Source organism: Zalophus californianus, chromosome 2 (assembly GCF_009762305.2).
Source record: "Zalophus californianus isolate mZalCal1 chromosome 2, mZalCal1.pri.v2, whole genome shotgun sequence".
NCBI lineage: Eukaryota > Metazoa > Chordata > Mammalia > Carnivora > Otariidae > Zalophus > Zalophus californianus.
This window is the reverse complement of record NC_045596.1, coordinates 168,616,751-168,639,728: the sequence shown is the minus strand read 5'-3', so window position 1 is coordinate 168,639,728 and position 22,978 is coordinate 168,616,751. Positions and strand designations below refer to the sequence as shown.

General features: G+C 45.7%; 1 protein-coding gene across 4 annotated transcripts in view; it reads right to left on the bottom strand.

Annotated features, from left to right (window-relative positions):
• Positions 1-22,978, bottom strand: part of RAB11FIP1 (RAB11 family interacting protein 1) — a 31,554-nt gene that overhangs the window by 3,128 nt on the left and 5,448 nt on the right. Inside the window, exons 1-5 of one of the 4 annotated variants that reach the window (XM_027598477.2) lie at positions 17,504-17,668; positions 12,627-13,069; positions 10,825-11,626; positions 7,891-9,771; positions 7,013-7,121 (exon numbers count right to left, since the gene is read on the bottom strand). In XM_027598477.2, the coding sequence (XP_027454278.2) occupies positions 7,013-7,121; positions 7,891-9,771; positions 10,825-11,626; positions 12,627-12,996 (3,162 nt within the window). In that variant the 5' untranslated portion in view covers positions 12,997-13,069; positions 17,504-17,668. Of the gene's footprint in view, positions 1-7,012; positions 7,122-7,890; positions 9,772-10,824; positions 11,627-12,626; positions 13,070-16,172; positions 16,314-17,503; positions 17,669-22,978 lie in introns of those variants that run through there. The other 3 variants (XM_027598476.2, XM_027598475.2, XM_027598478.2) reach the window with 3 other exon arrangements.

Sequence of the window (22,978 nt, the reverse complement as noted above, 5' to 3'; positions counted from 1 at the left end):
AGAGGGGGAGAAAAAGTGGTAAAGTCAGCAAAGAAGGCAAATATCGAAAAGAAATCTAAAAGAGGAAAATGTTATTAGCGATCGGAGTCTCCTGGGAATGTGTTTTCAGTTCAGGTAGAAAACCGGTTTATTGACAAAAGTTTTCTGTAAAGGATCAGAGAGTAAATAGGCTTTGCAGGCCATATATGGCCTGTGTTGTCTGTTCTTCTTTGCTGGTTCATTTGTTCTTTCTGTCTTATGACTTTTTAAAAATGTAAAAACCATACTTGGCTCACAGGCTACAAACCCCTGGATTAGACTCTGGATTTGAGGTTTTAGGAAATGTAACAATTGGAGGTCTCTGAACACTAGGAGCTGGCACAATGAAATATCAATGCGAAGCTGAGAGCCCCAAGCTAAGGTGGCCCATGAAGAAACCCTAGTGACAGAAGGTGCGGGAGACGATGCTCACCCATCACCACCCCACGTAGCCACTCATCCTGGACTACCTGCTACTTCCTCAGCTACACTCAGAAGGAGTCCACGGGTAGGTTGATGCACTGGCCACTCAGAGACCCCACTTTAAATCACTTCATACTCAAGACATGTGCAGAGTCAGAGCTAAGTGCCATGGTGGTGCATCACCCAGTCAGCAGCTCAGAATCGTGGCGCATCCTCTGGGCACACCGCGGCCAGTGCCAGGGCTGAGCGGCCCCACTCTTGCCAACAGCAGGAGCCCTAAGGAGTTACTCCATCAGCATTTATAATCTGGGATGACTGGAGTCCAGCTGCAAAGTGACCAGGCCCAAACTGTGAGGAAACACAAGATAAGGCTTGAATGGAAAGTACCAGGTCGTACCAAGTCTCCCGCTGGAGAAGCTAAGTCAAGAGCAGAATCATCATTCACTCTTTTGACAACACGATAGAAGGCGCTGCTCAGTGCAGTGATGTAAGCTGCCTACACGCTAGCCAGACATCAGAGAGAAATCCCATCCATCTTCTCCTGGCTCGGAAGGAAAGCACAGGGCTCGTAGTCCCGGCTTAGAAGCACACACCGACAATTCCATGCACAGAGCAGGTTTTCACCTAACACAGGCTGCATGGAAACAGGCAAGGTGTTGGACTACTTTTTTGAAAAACCACTTCTCCCTTAATCCTTTTGTTGTTTTTGTTTTTTAACTTGTTGAAGGCACACATTCCTCTGGACCTCAATCACCCTATTAGTAATTCTGAAACCATCTTCAACCAAAAAGTTGAGTGTCTGGAAAAGGATTCTGGAGACTGGTTGTACAAGGTGAATGTACTTAACGCTACTGATCTGTACACTTAAAAATGCTTATGATCCCTTATGCACTGTTGCTGGGAATGCAAGCTGGTGCAGCCACTGCGGAAAACAGTATGGAGGTTCCTTAAAAAATTAAAAATAGAATTGATCCGATAATCCTGCTACTAGGTATTTACCCAAAGAATACAAAAACACTAATTTGAAAAGATACATGCACCCCTATGTTTGTTGCAGCGTTATTTACAAGAGCCAAACTATGGAAGCAGCCCAAGTGTCCCTCCTCTGATGAATGGATAAAGAAGTGGTACACACACACACACACACACACACACACACACACACACACACACACACACACACAAATGGAGTATTACTCAGCCATAAAAAAGAATGACATCTTGCCATTTGCAACAACGTGGACGGACCGAGAGAGTATAATGCTAAGCAAAACAAGTCAGCCCGAGAAAGACAAATACCATATGATTTCACTCATATGTGGAATTTAAGAAACAAACCAAATGAACAAAGAAAAAAAAAAGAGACAAACCAAGAAACAGACTCTTAAACTGTAGAGAACAAACTGATGGTTACCACGGGGCGGGGGGAATGGGTGAAATAGATGATGGGGATGAAGAACACACTTATGATGAGCAGAGTAATGTATAAAATTGTTGACTCACTAAACTGTACACCTGAAACTAATATAACACTATTGTGCTTGATTGAAAATTTTTTTTTAATTTTTAAATGCTTAAGAGGGTAAAAGTTTTATGTTATGTTTATTTTACCACAATTTTTAAAAAAGGAGCTGTCCTGATGTCCTCAAGCGTTTTTAGATTATAGCTCTGTCATACAGGGATTTTATTTATTGAAAAATGTGGGTCATATAAGATACGGTGCAAGATGGTTTTTGAGATAAAAAGATGAAGAAGCTGTCACCTGGAGGCAGGAGCAGCAGGTGCTCCTGGAGAGTAGAGACCAGGTCCTTAGAGGCCTCACACACTAGGCTCAGAGAGCTGGAAACCAAGAGCCCTCTGCTACACAGGAAGTCGAGACAAACTGCAGAGATGGGGTGTGACAGCTCAACTAGACTTTGAAGACGAATTAAAATTCATTTTCCCCAGGGGCACCTGGGTGGCTCAGTCAGTGAGGCATCTGCCTTGGGCTCTGGTCATGATCCCGGGGTCCTGGGATCAAGCCCTGCGACAGGCTCCCTGCTCAGCGGGGAGTCTGCTTCTCCCTCTCCCTCTGCGCTCTCTTGCTCTCTCTCAAGTAAATAAATAAAATCTTTTCTAAAAAATTAATTTTCCCCCAAAATAACAGAATTCTGTTTTCACTATAAAGGGGATATTTCCTCATAAGGGAAAATCTCAAATACAGAAGAAGGAAAAAACTATTACCTGGAACTCCAACTTATACATAACATTTGGGTCTCTTATTTCTTCCTTAGTTTCTTTATGGTAAGTTTTATAACTTTAAGCATCATGCAGAATATGGTTTTCAAGCATTTTAAAATTACTTTATGAGAATTTTCCCATCACTAAATTTTAGCAAAAATCATTTTTTAAAAGATTTTACTTATTTACTTGACAGAGAGAGAGAACACAAGCAGGGGGAGCGGGAGAGGGAGAAGCAGGCTCCCCACCAAGCAGGGAGCCTGACTCAGGGCTCAATCCCAGGGCCCTGGGATCACAACCAGAGCTAAAGGTCTGCAGACACTTAACGGACTGAGCAACCCAGGCGCCCCCACCTTTTTTTTTTTTTTTAGCAAAAATCATTTTTTTTTTAAGATTTTATTTATTTATTTGACAGAGAGAGAGATAGGGAGAGCAGGAACACAAGCAGGGGGAGTGGGAGAGGGAGAAGCAGGCTTCCCGCGAAGCAGGGAGCCCGATGCGGGGCTCGATCCCAGGACCCTGGGATCATGACCTGAGCTGAAGGCAGACGCTTAACGACTGAGCCACCCAGGCGCCCCAGCAAAAATCATTTTTAATGGATGCTTAAAATTTCATTATATTTTACCTGTCCCCTTTGCTATTTAGATTTTTTCAGTTTTCAAATTATATATAACATTTTTATTAAAATGCATGAGCATAAATCTTTGATCACGTCTCTAAAATATTTCCTTATGATAAATGCATAGGGTTGAAAAGGCATGTGCGCTTCATACCTTACAAACTATGAAACAGCTATTCAATTTGGATTTCATAATCCAAAGGGGAAAGAATGTAAGACTTTGAAATCATTAGGCAATCCTAGATACGTGATGATTTAAAAAATTATAAAATGATCCAGCATCACAGAAAGTGAGCAACAGCCATGGCAAGGAAGAGGTACAAAGAAAATAACCATTAATTCAAGAAAAAACACTGCCCATTGTCACATATTTCCTTCCAGGATTTTCACCTTGGATGTTCCCACCGTAGTTGTAATAATAATGACGTATATTCAAATTTGTGTCTAACTTTTTCCATATTAACAGAACAGATGATTTTTGGATCTAATTGGCTGTATTATTTTTAAATGGAAGTGTTAAAGCCACCTGGGTAAATAATACACTCATCTATAAGGGACAGAGGCCCTAAAACAGCAACCCCCAAAAAAACCCATTATGGTAATGACTCAGCTAGCTTTTCATAACCTTAGCTATGCAATTTCTTTCCCTAACCTCGCTGGTACTTTGCAACATTCCAAAGAGTAGTTACTTTTGTAAATATTATTTATGGCTTAGTACAAAGCATCTGTTATATGGGGGGCCAAGAGGAGTCTCTAGGAAACTTTCCGTATTTGCTCAGAATATTTACTAGGTATGGTCCAGGACCAAGCGCTTTGTTGCAGGCAGCCCGAGGGACAGCTGCCGGGCTTACAAATCATGAGCAAAATAAGCAGCAGTTGCCTTTGTTTTAAGGCAAGTTATTCTCTCAGTCAGGGCCAGGAGATAAGCCCCTGATTAAATGAGCTTTGAAGAATAAATAAAATGGGAGCCAAGGGTCTTGCTCACTTCCCGAGAGCTAGGTGTTTGTTTCTCTTTGGAGCCCAGCTGCATTCCACAGTACAAGAGGGGATGGGAGGCTGCTCCATGACCCTAGTTTTCATTACTGTCCCTTTTATGCTGTTCTTTTTCCTGGTTTCCTGGTAAATATCATTAACTCCAGGAAGGTAAGTGCTGCCTCTTCACACCCTCAGAGGCCCGCCAAGCTGAGCTGGGCGAGTTATGGGGCATTTTTAGGCTAGGGCTAAAACATAGCAGGTATGTCTGAGAATGATGCTCACTTACCACTGGGCCTGACAGCATGCAGTACAACGGAAGAGAAGGCAAGGCAGCTAGAAGATGCTAGCTTGTTCACAATGACCATCTGTTACCACTATTCAGCCTCCTTCCCTGAACTTCAGACCTCCAGCTTTCAGTAAACCCTTCACCCGGCTCCTGGCGGCAGAGATGCAATGGAACCCAGTGGTGACAACTAACTGGCACTTTAAAAACGCTTACAGGGCGCCTGGGGGGCTCAGTCGGTTAAGCGTCTGCCTTCAGCTCGGGTCATGATCTCAAGGTCCTGGGATTGAGTCCTGCATCAGGCTCCCTGCTCAGCTGAGAGCCTGCTTCTCCCTCTCCTCCCTGCTCATGCTGTCTCTCCCTATCTCTCTCTCTCTCTCTCACAAATAAATAAAATCTTAAAAAAATATAAAAATGCTTACAGGAGTAAAGGAGATACGAGCAAGAAATTTTTATTCTAAAATCACGAAGACTACTTGATGTTTTACAGTGCATAGGACTGTAAAATTCTCATTAAATGAAGCGTTTAGATGCCTTGGACTAAAATAGAAATAAAGTTTATTTCTACTGACCGTGGTCCTCAGTAGTCAGTTAGGAAATTCCTCTCCACATATTTGAAACGCAACACAGCCTTGCCAACCAGTCCCTCCATAAATCATTCTCCTCCAGCCCAAGTGATTAAGAGTCAAAGACCAGAGGTTTGCAACAAGGTGGTGTTCCATAGCCTCCTGATTTTAGAACCAGAAAGGGCAGGATGGAGACGCTCCAAAGCAGAGATCATCTGGGGGGTTGGTTTGGTTTGGCTGGTGGGCAGGAGTTGTTTTTTTTCAAGTTAGCCCAAGCTTTTGAAAGAGAAGAGATCCTCTAATCAAACGATATTCTTCTGGGAAATTTAGCTTAAGAAGGGTAAAAGTTCGGGTGCCTGGGTGGCTCAGTTGGTTAAGCGACTGCCTTCGGCTCAGGTCACGATCCTGGAGTTCCGGGATCGAGTCCCGCATCGGGCTCCCTGCTCTGCAGGGAGTCTGCTTCTCCCTCTGACCCTCTCCCCTCTCATGCTCTCTCTCTATCTCATTCTCTCTCTCAAATAAATAAATAAAATCTTAAAAAGGGGGAATGGTTAAGCAAATATTGGTACAACCATTTCAAAGACTATTTAAGGAGCAACATGCAAAAATACTTATGATCTACTGAATGAAAAAGAGAATCGGACAGTGTTTCTACACAGGCGATGGAACTGGAAAATCACCACTTCGCCACTGCCATATTCACCAATAGATCTGAAAGCCTGAGAACAACAGGATGTTTACATAGTCTGAAATTAACTCCCCACGAATTTCATATTGATTGTAAAAGGGGAAAATAGCAACTTTATACTAGAGAGCCTCCTGGACACCACCTAAAGTCAGTCATCAGAGTTAACATGCCCACTACCACGACAAGCGGATGTAATGTGCCTCCTTCTACGAACCACCGAGGACTCATGATTTGCACGGTTAATTCCTGCCAGGAATGCGCGACCTCAACCAAACCATGAGAAGATAGCAGACAAATCCAAACAGAGGAAAATTCTACAAAACAACTGATCTAAAGTCTTAGAGAATGTCAAGGTTCTTCAAGAAGGCCGGGGAACTGTTCCAGGATAAAGGAGTCTAGGGAGACACGGCAACAAAACAGCAAGAGATCCTGGACTGGATCCTGGACTGGAAAGAAAAACAGGAAAACTAGGGAGCACACTCATGAGACAACGGGTGAAGCTCAAGTATGGGCTACAGATGAGAAAAGGGGATTACATCAACTTTACATGTCTTGACCTTGATTAAATGACCTTATTCTTAGGAATTACACACTTAAGTATTTAGTGGTAAATGGGGCATGGGGTAGGCAACTTACCCTCCAATGGTTCAGACAAAGAAAAAAGTCTGTATATACAAAGAGAGAACGGACAGGGAACAGGAGAGAGAGAGGGTGAAAGTGATAAAGCCAATGTGGTAAAATGTCAACAATTAATGAAAGGTTTATAGCAGTCCTTTGTACTATTCTTGCAACTTTTTTTAAGTTTGAAATGATTGCAGAATAAAGTTTCAAAAAAGTATATCTAGGCAATGATGACAACCACAAGAATTTCACATTCTTGCCAAAAGATAAGAAAGAACACACGGGGAAATGAAAATATCTGATTGGAACGGACCAGATGGTGGGTGACATTTTCTTCTCACCAAAAAGCAGCACCGGTATCAATCATGTTGCTTGAGACCTAAGCAATTCAACAATAACTAAGTAACTCTCAGGGGAGCAGTAATAATCCCCTGGGAAGCGTAGGGGCTTCCAAAGATTATCTGAAGACCCAGACGTTTGTATGGTCAAGTCACTCCCGGCGTTACCTGCTGCCGAGAAGGTGTATATCATGGTGACTCCAGAAACGGGTTTTTTCATAGATCCCTAACTAGCACGCCTACTTCCCGGAGGAGACATACCTTCATCATGGTCTCATTGATCAAGTTCTCACTGATGATGGTGGCGGTGCCCAAGCTGGAGTTAGCAATCTTGGTGGCTGTTGTGTTCATTGGCTTCACGGGGTGGAGTCTAAAGAGAAGGGGATAGGATCCTCAGACCTTTCAGTAATGACAAAACCGAGAAACCATCCATCTCGCGGATGGCAGCCGGCAAGACAGACAAGAGGGCAGAGTGGTGACACGTTAGGTTCACACCTCCAGTCCGACACACACCAGCATTCCTGTGGAAATGAGGGCGGCCGGCACGAGGCAGCCACATGCAGGCCCACCACGCACACTGGATAGCCAGGTGTCCTGATGCTCTCACAAGACCCCTGGTCTCATTGTCAATGTCAGAAGAACATTAAAGACAGCCTCTGATTTTGGGGGCAACTACAGCCTAGGACCCACACCATGGGAGTCGCTACAGAGCCTTTCGTTCCTCAACAGTAAAGAAAGAGTTCGGAACAAACTCGCCAGCTTCACCTTACAGCAAGCTTTCAGCACTGCTGCGTTCTACCACTCCGTCTTGGCTGCTTTCTGATGCTAGGAAGAGACGGGTCACAGGACATCGCTGCAGTTCGAGAGCCCCAACTCTGATTGGGCAGAACAATTCCTAAACTACCTCTGAAGACTGTCACTATGTTCTCCCTACAAACGCAGGAGTGTCTTGAGGAGGTATTCCCACCATGGGGAGGGGGGAGACCCTTTGAAAATAGGCCCTAACAGCACAATGCATGGGATGTGCCATCGGGATAGCCGTGCAGTTAGAAAGCCAAAACCTCTGCAGGCAGAAGGCAAAGGGTTGGGGGTGGGGGGGCATCGCTCCCGTGGATGAAACGATCTTCCCCGACTCTCACCTGTGCTTGGCTGACCCCGTTCCCGTGCTCGGCTGAGCTGACACTGGATGTGTCTCTGAGGGTGAGACCCAGGCCTGAAGAAGCGGCTTCCTCTTGCTAGAATTTTCCACCTTACCAGCGAAGCCCTCTGCTGTTGCTTTTTTTTGAGATTCTGCTGTACCGGTGGGGTGAGTGTCAGTGTGTGGGTAGCTAGGGGAAGAGTGTGTAACAGGAAAGGTCTCAGAAAAGGAGGGGCTGGATATAGGAGAATCCAGGGCCCTATCAGGAGGCTGGCTTGGCCTCCCATTTCCCATCAGCTTTTCCTTCTCGCCACTGCCAGGACCTGGCAGCCGTTTATCCAAGCGTGAGCCCTTGCCAAGATCTGGTTTGTGAATTCCTGAAGCTGCAGTTGGCCCTGAAGAGGCTGCAGCAGATGCTTTGGGTGCTTTTGACCTGAGGTCATGCGGGCTCTCCACAGGCGCCGCCCACCCGTCTGCCTCGCCCCTCGGCCCCTTTTCCCTCTCAGGACGGGCAGGGCACAGGCTCAAGGAAGAAGGCCCTCCTTCCAGGGCTGCCACCTGGGCTGTCTCTCTGTTGTCTTCAACCTGATCCACTCTCTCATCATCCGATGCCACCTCAGGAATGGAAGGAAGGGTTAAGCCCAGATCAGCCATGACTGGAGAGTTCACACCTGGGGTAGAGTGAAGGCCACTCAGGGGATTGGACGATAAACCTTCGTGATCACTGGCTTTGCTCTGATTTTGAGCCGTAAGTATATCGTCTGGCTCGATCCTCAAGAGGGGAATGTCTTTCCCTGAGCTTGCTTCACTCACGGGCCCTTCTGAGACGCTCTCCTCGCATGAGGGGCAGGGAAGGGGGTCTGCCTCGGAAGCCGGCACACCACACTTCGCGCGGCCGGGTGGGGACATGGCGTCCTTCTCCGCGTCCTCTGCGTGGAGAGACCCAGCAGGCTCGCGGTCTGACACGTCTCCAGCAGCGGCTCCTTCATGCGTCAGCTCCTGGGGATCACTTCTGTCTTCTTCCACCAGCCTGGCGGACTTCTCTAGCTCCTCTTGCGTAAAGAGCTGCTCAGAAAATGACACGTGCTTCTTGATTTTCTTTTGGCTCTCGCCCACATTCTCTCTGTGTCTCTGTATCACGGAGCCAAGAGGGGGAGCCGATTCTCCCATCTGAAGAGGGGGCACCGCTTCCTTCATGGCAGAAGTCATACTGTCTTCCTGAAGCCCGTTCTCCCCAAAAGGCGCAGACAGACTCTCTGAGTCTGTGTTTGCCCCCATCGGAGGCCTCCCCGCTGGGCTTTCAGTCTGCCCACTTCTGAGTGAAAGGGCGAATGTTACTTCTTGGGTCTCCTGAGATGAAGGGACGTAGTCTTGTTCTGAGGGGGGAAACCCCAGATCTTCCCCCTGGTGCCCCATTTCAGGCTGCTTCAGGAGAGACTTTTCTGAGTCACTACCGATGGTGCTCTCTGGGCCTACCTCACTGGTCTTCCTCGTGGGAGAATCTTCCGTCCCTTTACAAGCTGGAGTGGGTAGCTTTTTGGAAAGTGACCCCGAGGCACCAGAAATAGTCTTTGGAACTTGTGTTAAACTCTCCCTTGGCAATTCTGCCTTAAGGAGCAAAGATGGCTCTTCAGGATGGGCCTGGCCCTTGTCTGTGGAAGGCCAGCTCTCAACCGGTGTGGAGGTGGAAATGGGAGGCGCTATGGGAGATGAGAAAGAGAAGACAGAGGGAGATTCAGAGGACGGTGTCTCTGCATCATGTCCCGATTTAGAAGGGACTGGTGTGTGGCCAGAACTGGAAAAAAGAGCAGAGAAGAAGAGAGGAGAGTCAGGGGAAGAAGGAAGCCTGGCTGTGGGTTGAGCCTCTGGAGACACGTCCAGTCTGCAAAAAGGACAAAATAAAATCTGCAGGTCAGTTGCAGATGCATCGTGAGAGGCGAGAAACACTTACAAATAAAGTTGCTCCAAAGGGGAGAACACTTTTATATTTGGGGCGATATCTTAAGAAGTGAGAGAAGGAACATCAATCACTTAACGTACCAAAGGGACACTTTTATCACCAACACACATGCCACACGAGGGGCTGTTGCAACAGAAACAGAAAGCTCCAGGTAAAGCAACAGCCCACAGTTTCTTTTGGTGATAAACAAAAAGTATCTACAAAGTTCGAAGCAGTAAAAGATACACCTGGAGGCAACAGGCACCAATCTTGAAGAGGAACAGTCTGTGTGTGCGTGTGCGTGTGTGTGTGCGTGTGTCTGTGTGTGTCTGTATGTGTGTGTCCGTGTGTCTGTGTGTGTGAAATCAAAGTAAGCAGAATCTCAAAAAAAGTCTCTCCCACCCCAGACCACAGAAATATTGTTAGTGTGAATGTGAGAAAGCAGAAAGCCCCCAACGCTCACTCAGGCTCTTGCAACAAGATGCACATTGAACACGCAGAGAATGGGCACACTCGGGAGTGGACCAAGGGTCTCCCGTGCCAGCACACCAATGCCAAATTGCAAGGATGAAAGATATCATCTGCCTCAAAGGGAAATATGTGATAAGAACTCTAAATAAACACATGTTCTGCACATACCACAACCAGAATCTGGTATGCCCAACTTGCAATACTCAGAATCTGCTACAAACCAGGGCATTCCACCGGGGGCTGATTATCTTACTGAGATGGACAGACCATGCCTGCTGGCAGTGGCTCTGAGCTGGGACACATCACTGTAATCTGGGCCAGGACACATCACTGTAATCTGGGCCAGGGTGGGCCAGCCAGGCAGGCAGGCAGGATGTGCTGGTAAAAATAACTCAGGCCATTAAATGCTTGCCATACACTGGTACCACCCTGGAACCACATGCAAGATTTGCTCTACCGGCAGACCTTGCTGACCACCATGAACAGTGAGGTGCAGGCCCCATACCAGGGGGGGTGAAGACTCACCGAGGCTTGACAGCTTTGGTCTGTGGAGCCCTTGCAGAGCTGACAGCTGGTGCAGGTTCTGACTTGGGCTCTCGGTCAGCTTCCGGTTCTGTGATCGTCACTTCCTCAAAGGGATTCAGGGATTTACCCCATCCAGAGACGACAGCCAGAGTGTCCTTCTCAGAGCTTTTCACTAGGTCTTCGTCAGGCCCTGGCTGGTCCTCCCTTGGTTGGACTTCCATCAGCGTGCCTTCCTTCTCCTTCCCTGGGATGGTAGGCGGGCTTCCACCTTCACTGCCCTTAGCCACATCCTTCTTTCCCGTCACCAGAGAAAGCAAAGAGGACTTCTTGTTCTCCTGCTTCTTGCTCTCTTTGGTTTCTTTTGCAGCTTCTAAGCTCGCCGGAGCCGTGTTCTCCCGAACAGCCCCACTGCCCTGCGGCCGGTAGGTTGGCAGAGACATGGATTTCGGAGAGTCCTTTGTGGAAGACTCAGAGAACCGCCTGTCGGAAGACACCGCCCCTCCATCCCCAGGCTCCTTCCAAGACCTAGGAGCCAGGTTCTCGGTGGAGGAGAACAGATGCTTCTTCCTGAAGCCCTGGGGGGATGGGGAAGAGGAGGGGCTGCTGTCCTTGGTCTCACTCTTGGCTTCCGGCTCCTCCATGTAAACATGGTTCCCGTTGATACAGACATTAGAGCGAGAAAGGACATCATTCTTAGACCGAAGGCCGCCAAGAAAGGAGAGTCCTTCCTTTTTGGGAAGGTTGAAATTGATCTGGTTCAGTTGCTTAGCATCTGCACTCTCTGTTCTCTTGTGAGACATGACTGTGGAAAGAAAAACAAAGATCAAAAGGAAACAAGAAGTTAAACGACCGGTTCACAACTGGAAGGGGGTGACCATCTCTTGTGTCTGAATGCATTTCTGGTTACCGACATGGGGGTGTGTTACTGGCATCTAACAGGTGGAGGCCAGGGATGCTGCTAAAAATCCTACAATGCATAGGGCAGTCCCCACAATGAGGAATTATCTGGCCCCAGCTACAAACAGTGCGGAGGTTGAGAAACCCTGCATTAAACCAATGAGAAGGGCAGAATGTGGCCAACAGTTAAGGATTTGGTCATTGAAACTGAAGTTCAAATCCACAGTTAATTCATAGTTAAAGGAACTAGATTCCTCCACTTTCATTAAGGATGATTCCCATGAGGGTTAAACACATTAATAGGATCTCAATAAATACCTGATGAGTTAATAAAATGTCAGAACTGCTCTAAGGTTCTATGATTTTACTCTTAATTAAAAAAAAAAATCCTGGATATATTCATTGTTAACTCCAAAAGCTTTTTTAATGTACATCAGTTACTGAGCCAGACATTTTATTTTTTTATTACCTTTTTCTAAAAAGATTTTATTTATTTATTTGAGAGAGCACAAGCAGGGGGAGCGGCAGAGGGAGAGGAAGAAGCAGGTTCCCCAGTGAGCAGGGAGCCCAACATGGGGCTCAATCTTGGGACCCAGGGATCATGACCTGAGCCGAAGGCAGGCGCTTAGCCAACTGAGCCATCCAGGCGCCCCAAGCCAGACATTTTAGAAAAGGAATTTATACATTCTTAGAAACCAGAGGGCTTAGAAATACAGAAGCCCTTCTAACCAAGATTAACCACCATCACGGCCACCATCACCACCATCACCACCATCATGACCATCACCATCATTTCAGTAACCGAGGAACTGAATTAAAACCTTCCTCTTTAAGATTTGCTTCTTCTCCCTTAATGCAAATAGGCTGAGAGAGAGGGCCCAAGTAAGAAGGAGGAGAAAACTTACCATCCGAGGCAGAGGAGGATTCCTTCTCCTGGTCATCATCCCCCCACCGCGACTGAAAGTCTCCGGGACGAAGCAGCACTCGGTCTGACTTCGAAGTGGACAGGACGGACATCGACTGGGAAAGTGGTGTTTTCTGCAAACTCGACTTGGAAAACAGGGTCTTGATCTTCGATTTCTTTTTCTTGTCTTTGGAAGGAGACTCATCATCACTGTCCACGGAGGGTGTCATGCTGGGAATGATGGCTGAAGCAGTATCTGACGCGCTTTCCTTATGCTTCCCCTTGATCTTGTCCTTCAGTTTCCCAAATGGATTCCGAGACTTATCTTTCATGGAGAGGTCAAACATGCTTGCGGTCATGTTGTTTCTCATAAACTGGATGTCAACTTCAATTTCTCCTCGCTCTTTATCCTTCTTTCCTGGTTTGGATTTCAAAGTGTACCACCTACAAGGAGAAAGGCTGAGAGGTTACCTGGGAATCAAGGAGCCTAAAACAACGTTCACCGTCCCCATTAACCAGCCTCTCTTCTCTGCTACCACCAACCTCTTACATAAGCACATTCTTGGGCTCTCTTCTTTGGAGTAGAGGGTGAGGTAGGGGAATGAGGGCAGAACTTGCAGTTTCGTTTTTGAGAAGACATTCACCAAGCAAAGATAGGATCTGATTCTGTACTTAATGTACAGTCACTTAAAATCTTGATTCAATAGCTATTTCTAACAATAAAATAAATCAAATGTTCCATCCAATCATTTCCTGTGACTGGTATTTTCCATCAACAGGGTAAAAATGCAAAGCTCATACACAAACAGTTAAGAAGGCAGAATGCAAACTCACACACACATCTCAGAAAAAAAAGCAAGAGTTTGTAGAACAGTCCCTGCCAGGGAATAATAGAAAATATAAGACAGAGTAAATATACGTTTTTTTCTTTTTGTTTTTGTTTTCAAAAGGAATGAAATATGCCAGTCACAAAATAACATTGTGGAACACCTGGGTGGCTCAGTTGGTTAAGCGTCTGCCTTTGGCTCAAGTCATGATCCCGGGGTCCTGGGATTGAGTCCCACATGGGGCTCCCTGCTCAGTGGGGAGCCTGCTTCTCCCTCTGCCTGCCGCTCCCCCACTTGTGCGCTCTCTCTCTCTGACAAATAAATAAATAAAATCTTTAAAAACAAATGTCATTGTATGATTCTACTTATATGAGGTACCTACAGCAGTCTAATTCATAGAGTAGGAATGGCGGTTGCCAGGGACTGGGGGCAAAAGTGAATGGAGAATTAGTATTTAATGGGCACGGTTTCAGCTGGAGAGATAAAAAAGTTCTGGCCAAGGATGGTGGTGATGGCGGCACAACAATGTGAATGTACTTAACGCCACAGAACTATACACTAAAAAAATGGTGAAAATGGTAAATTTTGTGATGTATATTTTACCACCCTAAAAAAAAATGGAAATTGAAAGGAGGCATTCTTTCCTAACTTAATAATCCGAAAAAGGAAAATTTCAAACATTATTCAAGTATTTCAACTGGTCGTTTGCAAACTACCTCAAGGTATGGCAAATATTCTATCATCCAACTCTCCCGAAAGACGACCGTCAGAAAAAGGAAATCTCCCGTGGGCATTTTCCATCTGGTGAACTGCAAGAATGTGAGCTGGATTAGTAGCATGACCACTATAGAGCAGAAAAGTCTGAATACATGGTCCACTGACAGCCATCCCCAGGGTTACCATCACAGACTGAGAAACCACATTTGGATGTTCTGTGTAGTGACCTACTTAACAGCTGAGGGCCGGGGACGTTAAGGAAATGATAGGTTTGCTCAAATGAGCACAGTTTCCCCTTTCACCCTCAGCCGGTCTTGCTCACAGGGCAGATCGCTGCCCCACTATCTCAGCTTATTGTACACTAAAAGGAAAGGGGCAGAGGAAGCAGATACCTAACACTTAAACAGCGCCTACAGCATACCTGGCACTGTGCACATCCTCATCTAAGTCTCGCAAGAATAACACGGAATGGACATTATACCCATTTTACAAAGACACTGAGGCGCACAAGGCAGGTGATTTGTCCAAGGTCTTGCAACTGGCAAAGGGCATAGGCAGGATTCTGAGTCAGTTCTGCATTTCTCCAAAGCTCCTATTCTTTCTCTTACACCAAACTTCCCACTTCGCACCCTCTCCTAACTTACCTCCCCTTTGCAAGACACAAGAGGAGGGCTCAAATTTAAATTCTTTCCGAGGCAAGTTTAAGCTTCTCATGAAAAGTCCTATCATAAGAAAAAAAGAAAGTGTTCTCAGAAGAAAGGGGGAAAACCTGCCATACCCAGTCACCCCTCATAAATCATAAGATTACATGTAAAGTCCAGTATGCAAAGCCATCAAGAAGAACTTAGACTGGATTTCAAAAATACAGCCAACATCGGAGAAAATGATGTGAGCTATGATTCTGTACCTTTAGGGGGAAATCTTTTATGGTTTTTAAAAACCACAGCCCACAGCTGGGGGGGGACGCGGTGGAGATGCAAGGTGTTTACACACCACCTCACCCCTGCCAGTCTGGTGTTTTTCCAGTATATCTTCCAAGACCTAGCCTGGAAGCATTTGCATATTTGTCATTTAGACGTCCAGAAGATTATTTGTATTTTTCTCTTCGGACAGTCACGTGGCTCAACAGTAGCCTGGGTGATGAAGGGTGGTTAGCTTTTGTAAATACCCATTGCAGGCACCTGGAAAGGGGAAGTTGCTGAAAGCTGACTGCGGAGCTCAGATGACCACACCAGCCACAAGCAGTTTCACCTCTCCACCCTGGGGAGGCCCATGGGTCAGGCCGCCTCCCCAAGCTCTTCCACGCAACTCAGTCCCGTCCCGCAGCCTCCCAAGGGATGCAGAGATGACCTTCAAAGATGCAGAGACCTTCAAAGCAGGCTGTCGACAGTTCCTGGGACCAGCCCGCCTCTCCAAAAGTATCAGCGTCAGTCTGTTTGTTCTGAGTGACGCTACAACCAACTCTAGAATCCTCCCTGGGGGACCTATTATTACCCGATGCACAGGTTCGGTCCCCTGGCATTAAAGTGGGATTTGTTTGGGGAACCTCTAAAACCACTAGGAGGTATGAACAGACACTTCATCAACTGTTCCTATCATTTATTTTCACAGGCAAACCTAAAACCAAACACCAGGTAGCCAAGAGCGGGCACAGGGCTATTTAAGGATGGGAAGAGCAGCCTGAATCACAGGTAAGCATCCCATGCAAATGTTCAGAATTTTTAAAAATCCGTGGATTTATTAAAGCTGGAAAAGAAGACAGGAATTGTTTCTTCTCACAGTATTACCCTCATCATTAAAAATTCAAACCGTTTAAGCAAGGGTTCTTGCACACGCATAACTCAAAAATAAATGAAAGCCATGATTCATGAATGTCTCACCCTAAGAAATCCCAAACCAGACACGTTTGTAGGTTTCAACATTCAAACATCAATTCGATTTTAAGTGTTTCTATCCATTTGTTTTTGTTTTGTTTTTTTTTTTAGCTCATTTAATTCCATCACCTCACGGAAGTAGTTCATAAATAATGAAGTCCCAGCAGGGCCACACAGCCTCTGATGCAGAATGGGCGTGTTCCAGCATTGCCTTTCATGGAGGCCCAGAAAGCTTGAATTATCTCAGAAATCAGGGCCGGGTTCATTTTCCTAGTCCAAAGGGCAGAGTACAGAAAGAAAGCCATCATCCCAAGGTAGTGAGTTTGTTTTTAAGCCCATATTCTGGAAAAATCCTGCAACCGATCAAGAAAAATCAAGCAGTCCCTTCCACAAATAATTATTTTAACTTATAATTAAAAACCCAGTTCTTCAAAAATCAAAAGGACCTCTGAATACATAGAAAGTGACAGAAGACTCACATAAACTGTATTTTAAAGTAATAACAGGCATAAGGTAAAAATTCAAATCATACAAAACAGTACAAAATGAAAACTTTAATCTTCCTACCTCCCTATGCTGCTCAGTCAAGTGATGGTGCTGGGCATATATACACAAAAATGCCTATTATCCAAATAGGCTGCCCTGCTGTTTTGGAATTTTTTGGGTTTGGGGTTTTGTTTTTGTTTTTTGGGTTTGGTGTTTTTTTTTTTGTCAAACACAAGACAAGGCAATGGCTAAAAATATAGAAAAATTCATTTGTCTTCTATTGTCTGGATCCGCGCTGTCAAATCTCCTGGGGTTTAAACAGTCATTTTGAGAAGAGCTAAAATTACCCAACCATGCCCAATTCTCTGGGCCAGTCTGCTTTGGAGCGCACCGTTTCTTACTGTGCAGCTCAACTACATGGCAAGCTGATCACAGGGGGCCTTCCATCGGAATGTGGCAGGGTGAGGGCAGTGTGGTTCCTGCTCTTGGGAAATGAAAAGTCTCACAGCAATGCAGACTTTCAGGATTACACTTGTAAAGGACTGGCTGGTATGTCTCAAAAATAATCTTTCTGCAGCTGAAACAAACATGTTTTTCCTTTAAAACATTCCAGAGGCAGACAGGTACAGGGAAACAATGCCTTCAAAGATTCAGTTCAAACATTTTTACGTAGCCGGCACTGGAAATACAAAACGAACGGGCCAGATTCTGCCCTAAAAAGCTTACCCTCCAGTGGGAGAAAGAGACCAGGCTCACCAAACATCACCATGTTACATTAGGATCACTGCTGCCTTTTCTTTCTGACTTGGAAGCATGAGAAAATAATTAGACACAGGAAGAAGTGCCTACTAAAGGGTACAATTTTATCCCAAATAAGGGCTCTCACACACAAATAAGGTCCTTGGCAAAATTAAATCCCAAGGGGCTACACGAACCACCTACGTAGGGGCACCAGCAAAATGAATACTGCATACTTGTATTAGACACAGGAGGCTCCAGGAAAGGGAGGGGAAGAAAGACCACTAGCTCCCCAAGTGACTTCAACATTTTCATGTGTGTTAATTTCAAGAGCTCTGTGTCTGTGGGTCCAGTCGGGACCCCCGGGTCCATGGTGGACTGCCTATTTCCCTCTCCCTGCAAAATCTCTACCTGACTTGTAGTGTGAGTCACCCCCACCGTAACTGAGCATTGTGACATGGGGGATTATGGCCTCAGGTCAGGGAAGAAGCAGGAAGAACAGAATAGCACCTGATGTAGTGTTTGACACAGAGGATACTCTCAATCTTTCTTAGATGAAGAATTTTTTCAAAGCAATTCATTAGTTGGCTTCGCCAGGGAATAAAAATAAGGCTGAAAATCACATGGGGTTAGCAGTTGAGAACATCTAAAAGCTGTTCTGAAAAGGGGTGAGTCCAGATGGGTGATATGTCTGGACTCTTCACTTAGTAGCCTAGAAGCAATGCAGAGCAAACAGGGACAGAAATATTTACAACCTATAAAACATTTGTGGTGTGTACCCTACAGAGGCTAAGTAGTTTAACAAGTTTTGTGATTGCCCTTGGTAGCTGGTCATCATTACCTAACTCGGAATACAGAATGCCTGATTGGCCAACCTTGCCTCCTTAGGTGGCCCTTCCTCTCTGCCCATTGTCAACAATTTGGAAGAATTTGTGGTCAATCATGAGAGAGGCAAATGGCTCATTTTTTTTACTCCAATCCCTAAAACAGCCATTCTGGCAGCAGTGAAAAGGTATGTGTAGCCACCAAACTCGATCCTAAAAGCTGGTAAGTGCCATGCTCCAGGAGAGAGAACAGAAAAAGCAGGTTGAAAATACTTTGGGTCTTTTCCATATTATTTGCTCTATGGAAATTCTCTTAGAAAGTGAGCAAACAGGTTACAGAAAATTTTTTGTTAGGGCGCCTGGGTGGTTCAGTCAGTTAGGCATCCAACTCTTGATCTCAGCTCAGGTTTTGATCTCAGGGTTGTGAGATCCAGCCCCATGTTGGGCTCCATGCTGGGCATACAGCCTATGAAATGAAGAGAAAAGAAAAAGAAAAAGAGGGGCGCCCAGGTAGCTCAGTCGTTAAGCATCTGCCTTCGGCTCAGGTCATGATCCCAGGGTCCTGGGATCGAGCCCCACATCGAGCCCCACATCGAGCCCCACATCGAGCCCCACATCGAGCCCCACAGCGAGCAGGAAGCCTGCTTCTCCCTCTCCCACGCCCCCTGCTTGTGTTCCCTCTCTCGCTGTGTCTCTCTCTCTCTGTCAAATAAATAAATAAAATCTTTAAAAGACAAACAAAAACTTAAAAAAAGAAAAATTATTTGTTAATTGTTTTTAAATGAACTCACTTTCATGCGAATCTGACCATTATTACCTTTTTATGTATCTTCTTGAAGTCTTTCTCCTGTACATTTTAACAATCACTAGCTGAAAGACTTAGGCAAGTGTCTCTGTGGCTGAGACACCCCCTCTGAAACAGGGCTAAAAGCACCTACCTCATTAGGATGTTACCAAGATAAAATGACCTAATACATGTCAAGTGCTCAGAACAGTGCCCGGCACTTAACTTAGTAAGCGTCCGATAAGTGTTAGCTATAATCCTTACTCAGCTGTAACCAGAGCAGACATGCAATTTTATTTATAGTGTGTTGTACATTATTGCCCTGCCATTTCTAAGGGCTGCATGACCTGCGAAGTGCACGTATACCATGGTTTAGCCATTCAGATTGTTCTCGGAAGGGAATTTAAGATATTAACATTTCTGACTGGCTGTACTCCCAGTTATCTGACCTTTTCCATCAAATCCAAACAACAATGGTTTGCATATGAAGGGAGGAGGAAAAGACTCAGTTACAAAATCAGTTTGTATTACACAATTTCTAAAATTAAGAAGTATATAAGAGTTTTAAAAATACCATGATAGGTGTATAGTTTCTGTAACTTACTCAGAGATTTACTGACCCTCAGATACAACTGTTCAGCGTTCCTACATAGCAGGGATAAGAAACAGAGGGCTTCCAAACCCTTGTGGAAATACGACACGATGGCATGACTGACTGAAGTATCAGGATCAAGACCTGTGTTTTATTTTTTTTATAAACTTTATTTTTTAAGAATTAAAAAAAATTTTTTAAATTTATTTTTGTGAGAGACAGCACACAAGCATGGGGTGGGGCGCGTTGAGGGAGAAGGAGGCTCCCCACTGAGCAAGGATCCCAATGCGGGACTCAATCCCAGAACCCTGGGATCATGACCCAAGCCAAAGGCAGACACTTAAAAAACCGAGCCACCCAGGTGCCCAAGACCTGTGTTTTTTTGGCTTTTGTTTGTTTGTTTTTTTAAAGATTTTATTTATTTATTTGACAGAGAGAGACAGCGAGAGAGGAAACACAAGCAGGGGGAGTGGGAGAGGGAGAAGCAGGCACAAGCAGGGGGAGTGGGAGAGGGAGAAGCAGGCTTCCCGCCGAGCAGGGAGCCTGATGCGGGGCTCGATGCTGGGCTCGATGCGGGGCTCGATCCCAGGACCCCGGGACCATGACCTGAGCTGAAGGCAGACGCTTAACGACTGAGCCACCCAGGCACCCCATCAAGACCTGTGTTTTAAATGGAAAGTAATCACTCAGCGCTAAATTCCTTGTAGGTGAGGACTAAAGAGATAGCAAGCGTCAATATTCTAAGATTCTCTAAAAATTAGAAAAATCAGGGCGCCTGGGTGGCTCAGCTGGCTGGGTGTCTGCCTTCAGCTCAGGTCATGATCCCAGGGTCCTGGGGTGGAGCCCCGTGTCATCAGGCTCCCTGCTCGGCGGGGAGCCTGCTTCTCCCTCTCCCTCTGTCCCTCCCCACCTTGAGCACATGCATGCGCTCTCTCTCTCCCTCAAATAAATAGAATCTCTAAAAAATAATAATAAAAATTAGAAAAATCAACACGTTTTTAAACATGGAAGTCTACCCCTCCTATAATCATTTGTCAATTTGTTTTTTTACTTGGTCATATCTCAAAAAGCCACAAATGTTAATATTCTACCATCAGATCCGGTATCTCGCCTCTTGCCCAATGGATCTGTCAAAGAACAATCTCCTAGCAATCACGGGGTCCTTTATCAGTCACGCAAAGGGACTTGAAGAATGGGACAAAAATGCAGTGGCCTGGTTCCCCATCTCTTGACCAGGACAAAAGAAAACAAACACACCCTAGCATAAGGGAACTACCAGTCCACTCCCCTCCCCACAGACAGCACTCTTTTGGTGAGAGTTCCGGGCAAGGAAACAGAGTATCGATTTATCTTGCCATCAAGTTAAGACTGGGGAAGGAGGGGGGCAAAAAAACCCCACATTTTTAAATCCTGTTTTAACAACCAATGATTAGTAAAAATGAGAAGTGCCATTGGCGTACAAGGAAAACCCCACAAGACCGGTGCTAGAGGAGGCAACACCCCCTAAGAAGTATCCCGGGGCCCAGCCTGCGCTGGGGCCCTTCGCACAGGACACCAATTCTTCACGATCACAAGAGGCCTTTTCAGACCAGGCTTTCTGGAAGCCTTAATTGTTCTACCTAGCTTAGCCGAAGTACGCAGCAGCCACACCTCTAGAAACATTTTTCTGGGATTCCTTATAAATGCCTCCCCTCTACTCCATTCAAAGGCCAGCCTTCAGGAAAGGACACTTAATTACCACTGCCTTTTTTCTTTCCACAGCCACATTCCAAAATGTGTCCCTCGGGGACACCCTGGAGACTAAAATCCTTGATTTTTCTCTAGCAGATTATCTACAGACTTCTCCCTGCAGGAAAGGAATTTCTCATCTCATTAGTAGCTAAAAGCAGCTCCTTTGCCAAATGCACGGTTAACCTGCTTCTTCAGGGTTAAGAAAAGGCACTGGCAAACAAGCCACAGCCCAAACTGAGAAACGGAAAGAAACAGAGCTCTGCCTTCATACCTCAGACGCCCCTGGTCTTTAATCCACTGGGCTAAATGTAAGATTAAACCCTTCTCCACATCCACGAAGGGCAAACGCCTGCCCGCCCTGTGCCACCAGGGACCTCAACCAATCATCACTCCTTCCCTCACTCCCTCACAGAGAGGTTCTGAGCTCCTGCCCTGGGTCACAGGGCAAAGAACAAGACCAAAGTGGTCCACGGCCAAGGGGAAAGCAGGCGAAGTCAGGCTTGGAATCCTGAGCCCACTGGGGCACCGATCGGGACGCCTTAAAAGGAGTTCTCAACTGCCAAGTCTTTTCCAAAACAAATGATCTTGGCAGGGGACTGATGTTCTTCAAAGGCCAAAAGGAGGGTCTGGGTGTTGATTTTTTTGGAATTCAAAGACCTCGAGGCTTAGAGATCTGCACAAGACCCAGAATCAAAGGCCACCCAGGAGACTGCTCTGGGAGGAAGATAAGGCCTGAAATGACCTCCTCGCACTTTCTCCATTAGGCCAGGGCTTCTTAATCCTTCTGGAGCTAAGCCAGAGCTAGCGTCTCCAAGAGTGTAGAGCGCGGAGTTTTCTAGGATGTATGGCAACTAAAATTGTAGTATTTTAATTGATATCTGAGATTACTGTTAAGGGGGAAAAGAGTAAGGTCAGCAAATCCATGCTGGGGTGGATAGCATTTTAATAAGCACATGTATTACTTTTAATGTACTTAGAACATTTTTTTAATCACTACAATTAAAATAACATATCAGATACTATTTCTAAAAACCTCCCTCTGATGGTAGTTACAGAAATACAATAGAGGTCTTTGTAACCAAAGGGAATTTTAAGCAAAGTGAAAAAGGCACAAGACTCCTTTGTACACTTACCTTCCCTAATGTGAAAAATATGCAAGTGGGTGACTTACTTGCCTCCAGTGTTTTATTTTTCACTTACAGTTTATTTTTCCTAATGTTATGTATGATTTTTTTTCCTTTTCTTAGTCCTGTATTCCTTGAAGTGGTGACTTCATCAGCTGTGTTAGGGCACACCAGTGAGGTTTCATTAGCTACGTGCACTATTACAAAACAAAGATGTGGCCTGTATTAAAACTGTAAACACTTGGAGACACACACACACACACACACACACACACACACACACCCTGGTTTCAGTGCTGTTTCCTACAGAAGACTCGACTCATAGGTGTCACTGCCCAAAGCTGTCTTTGTACTGGTGACCTCACTCCAGTATCACGGTGGCTGCTAGGGAAAGAAATTGCCACCACTTCCTGGTTTGTTTTCAACGGCAAGCTCTCCCTACTTTATTAGTTCATTTTTAACACTTCCTCTCTCTCACCCCCACCCACATGCAACCCATCACAAAGCAGGCCAACCGAACCTCCAAAATGTTTCTGAAATCCACCACCTCTGTGTACTTCCATGACCGTCACCCTAGGGCAAGCTACCACCATCGGTGGCCTAGGTTAGCACAACGGCCTCCCATTTTTGTCTGTCTGATTCCAGGTGAGGCCTGC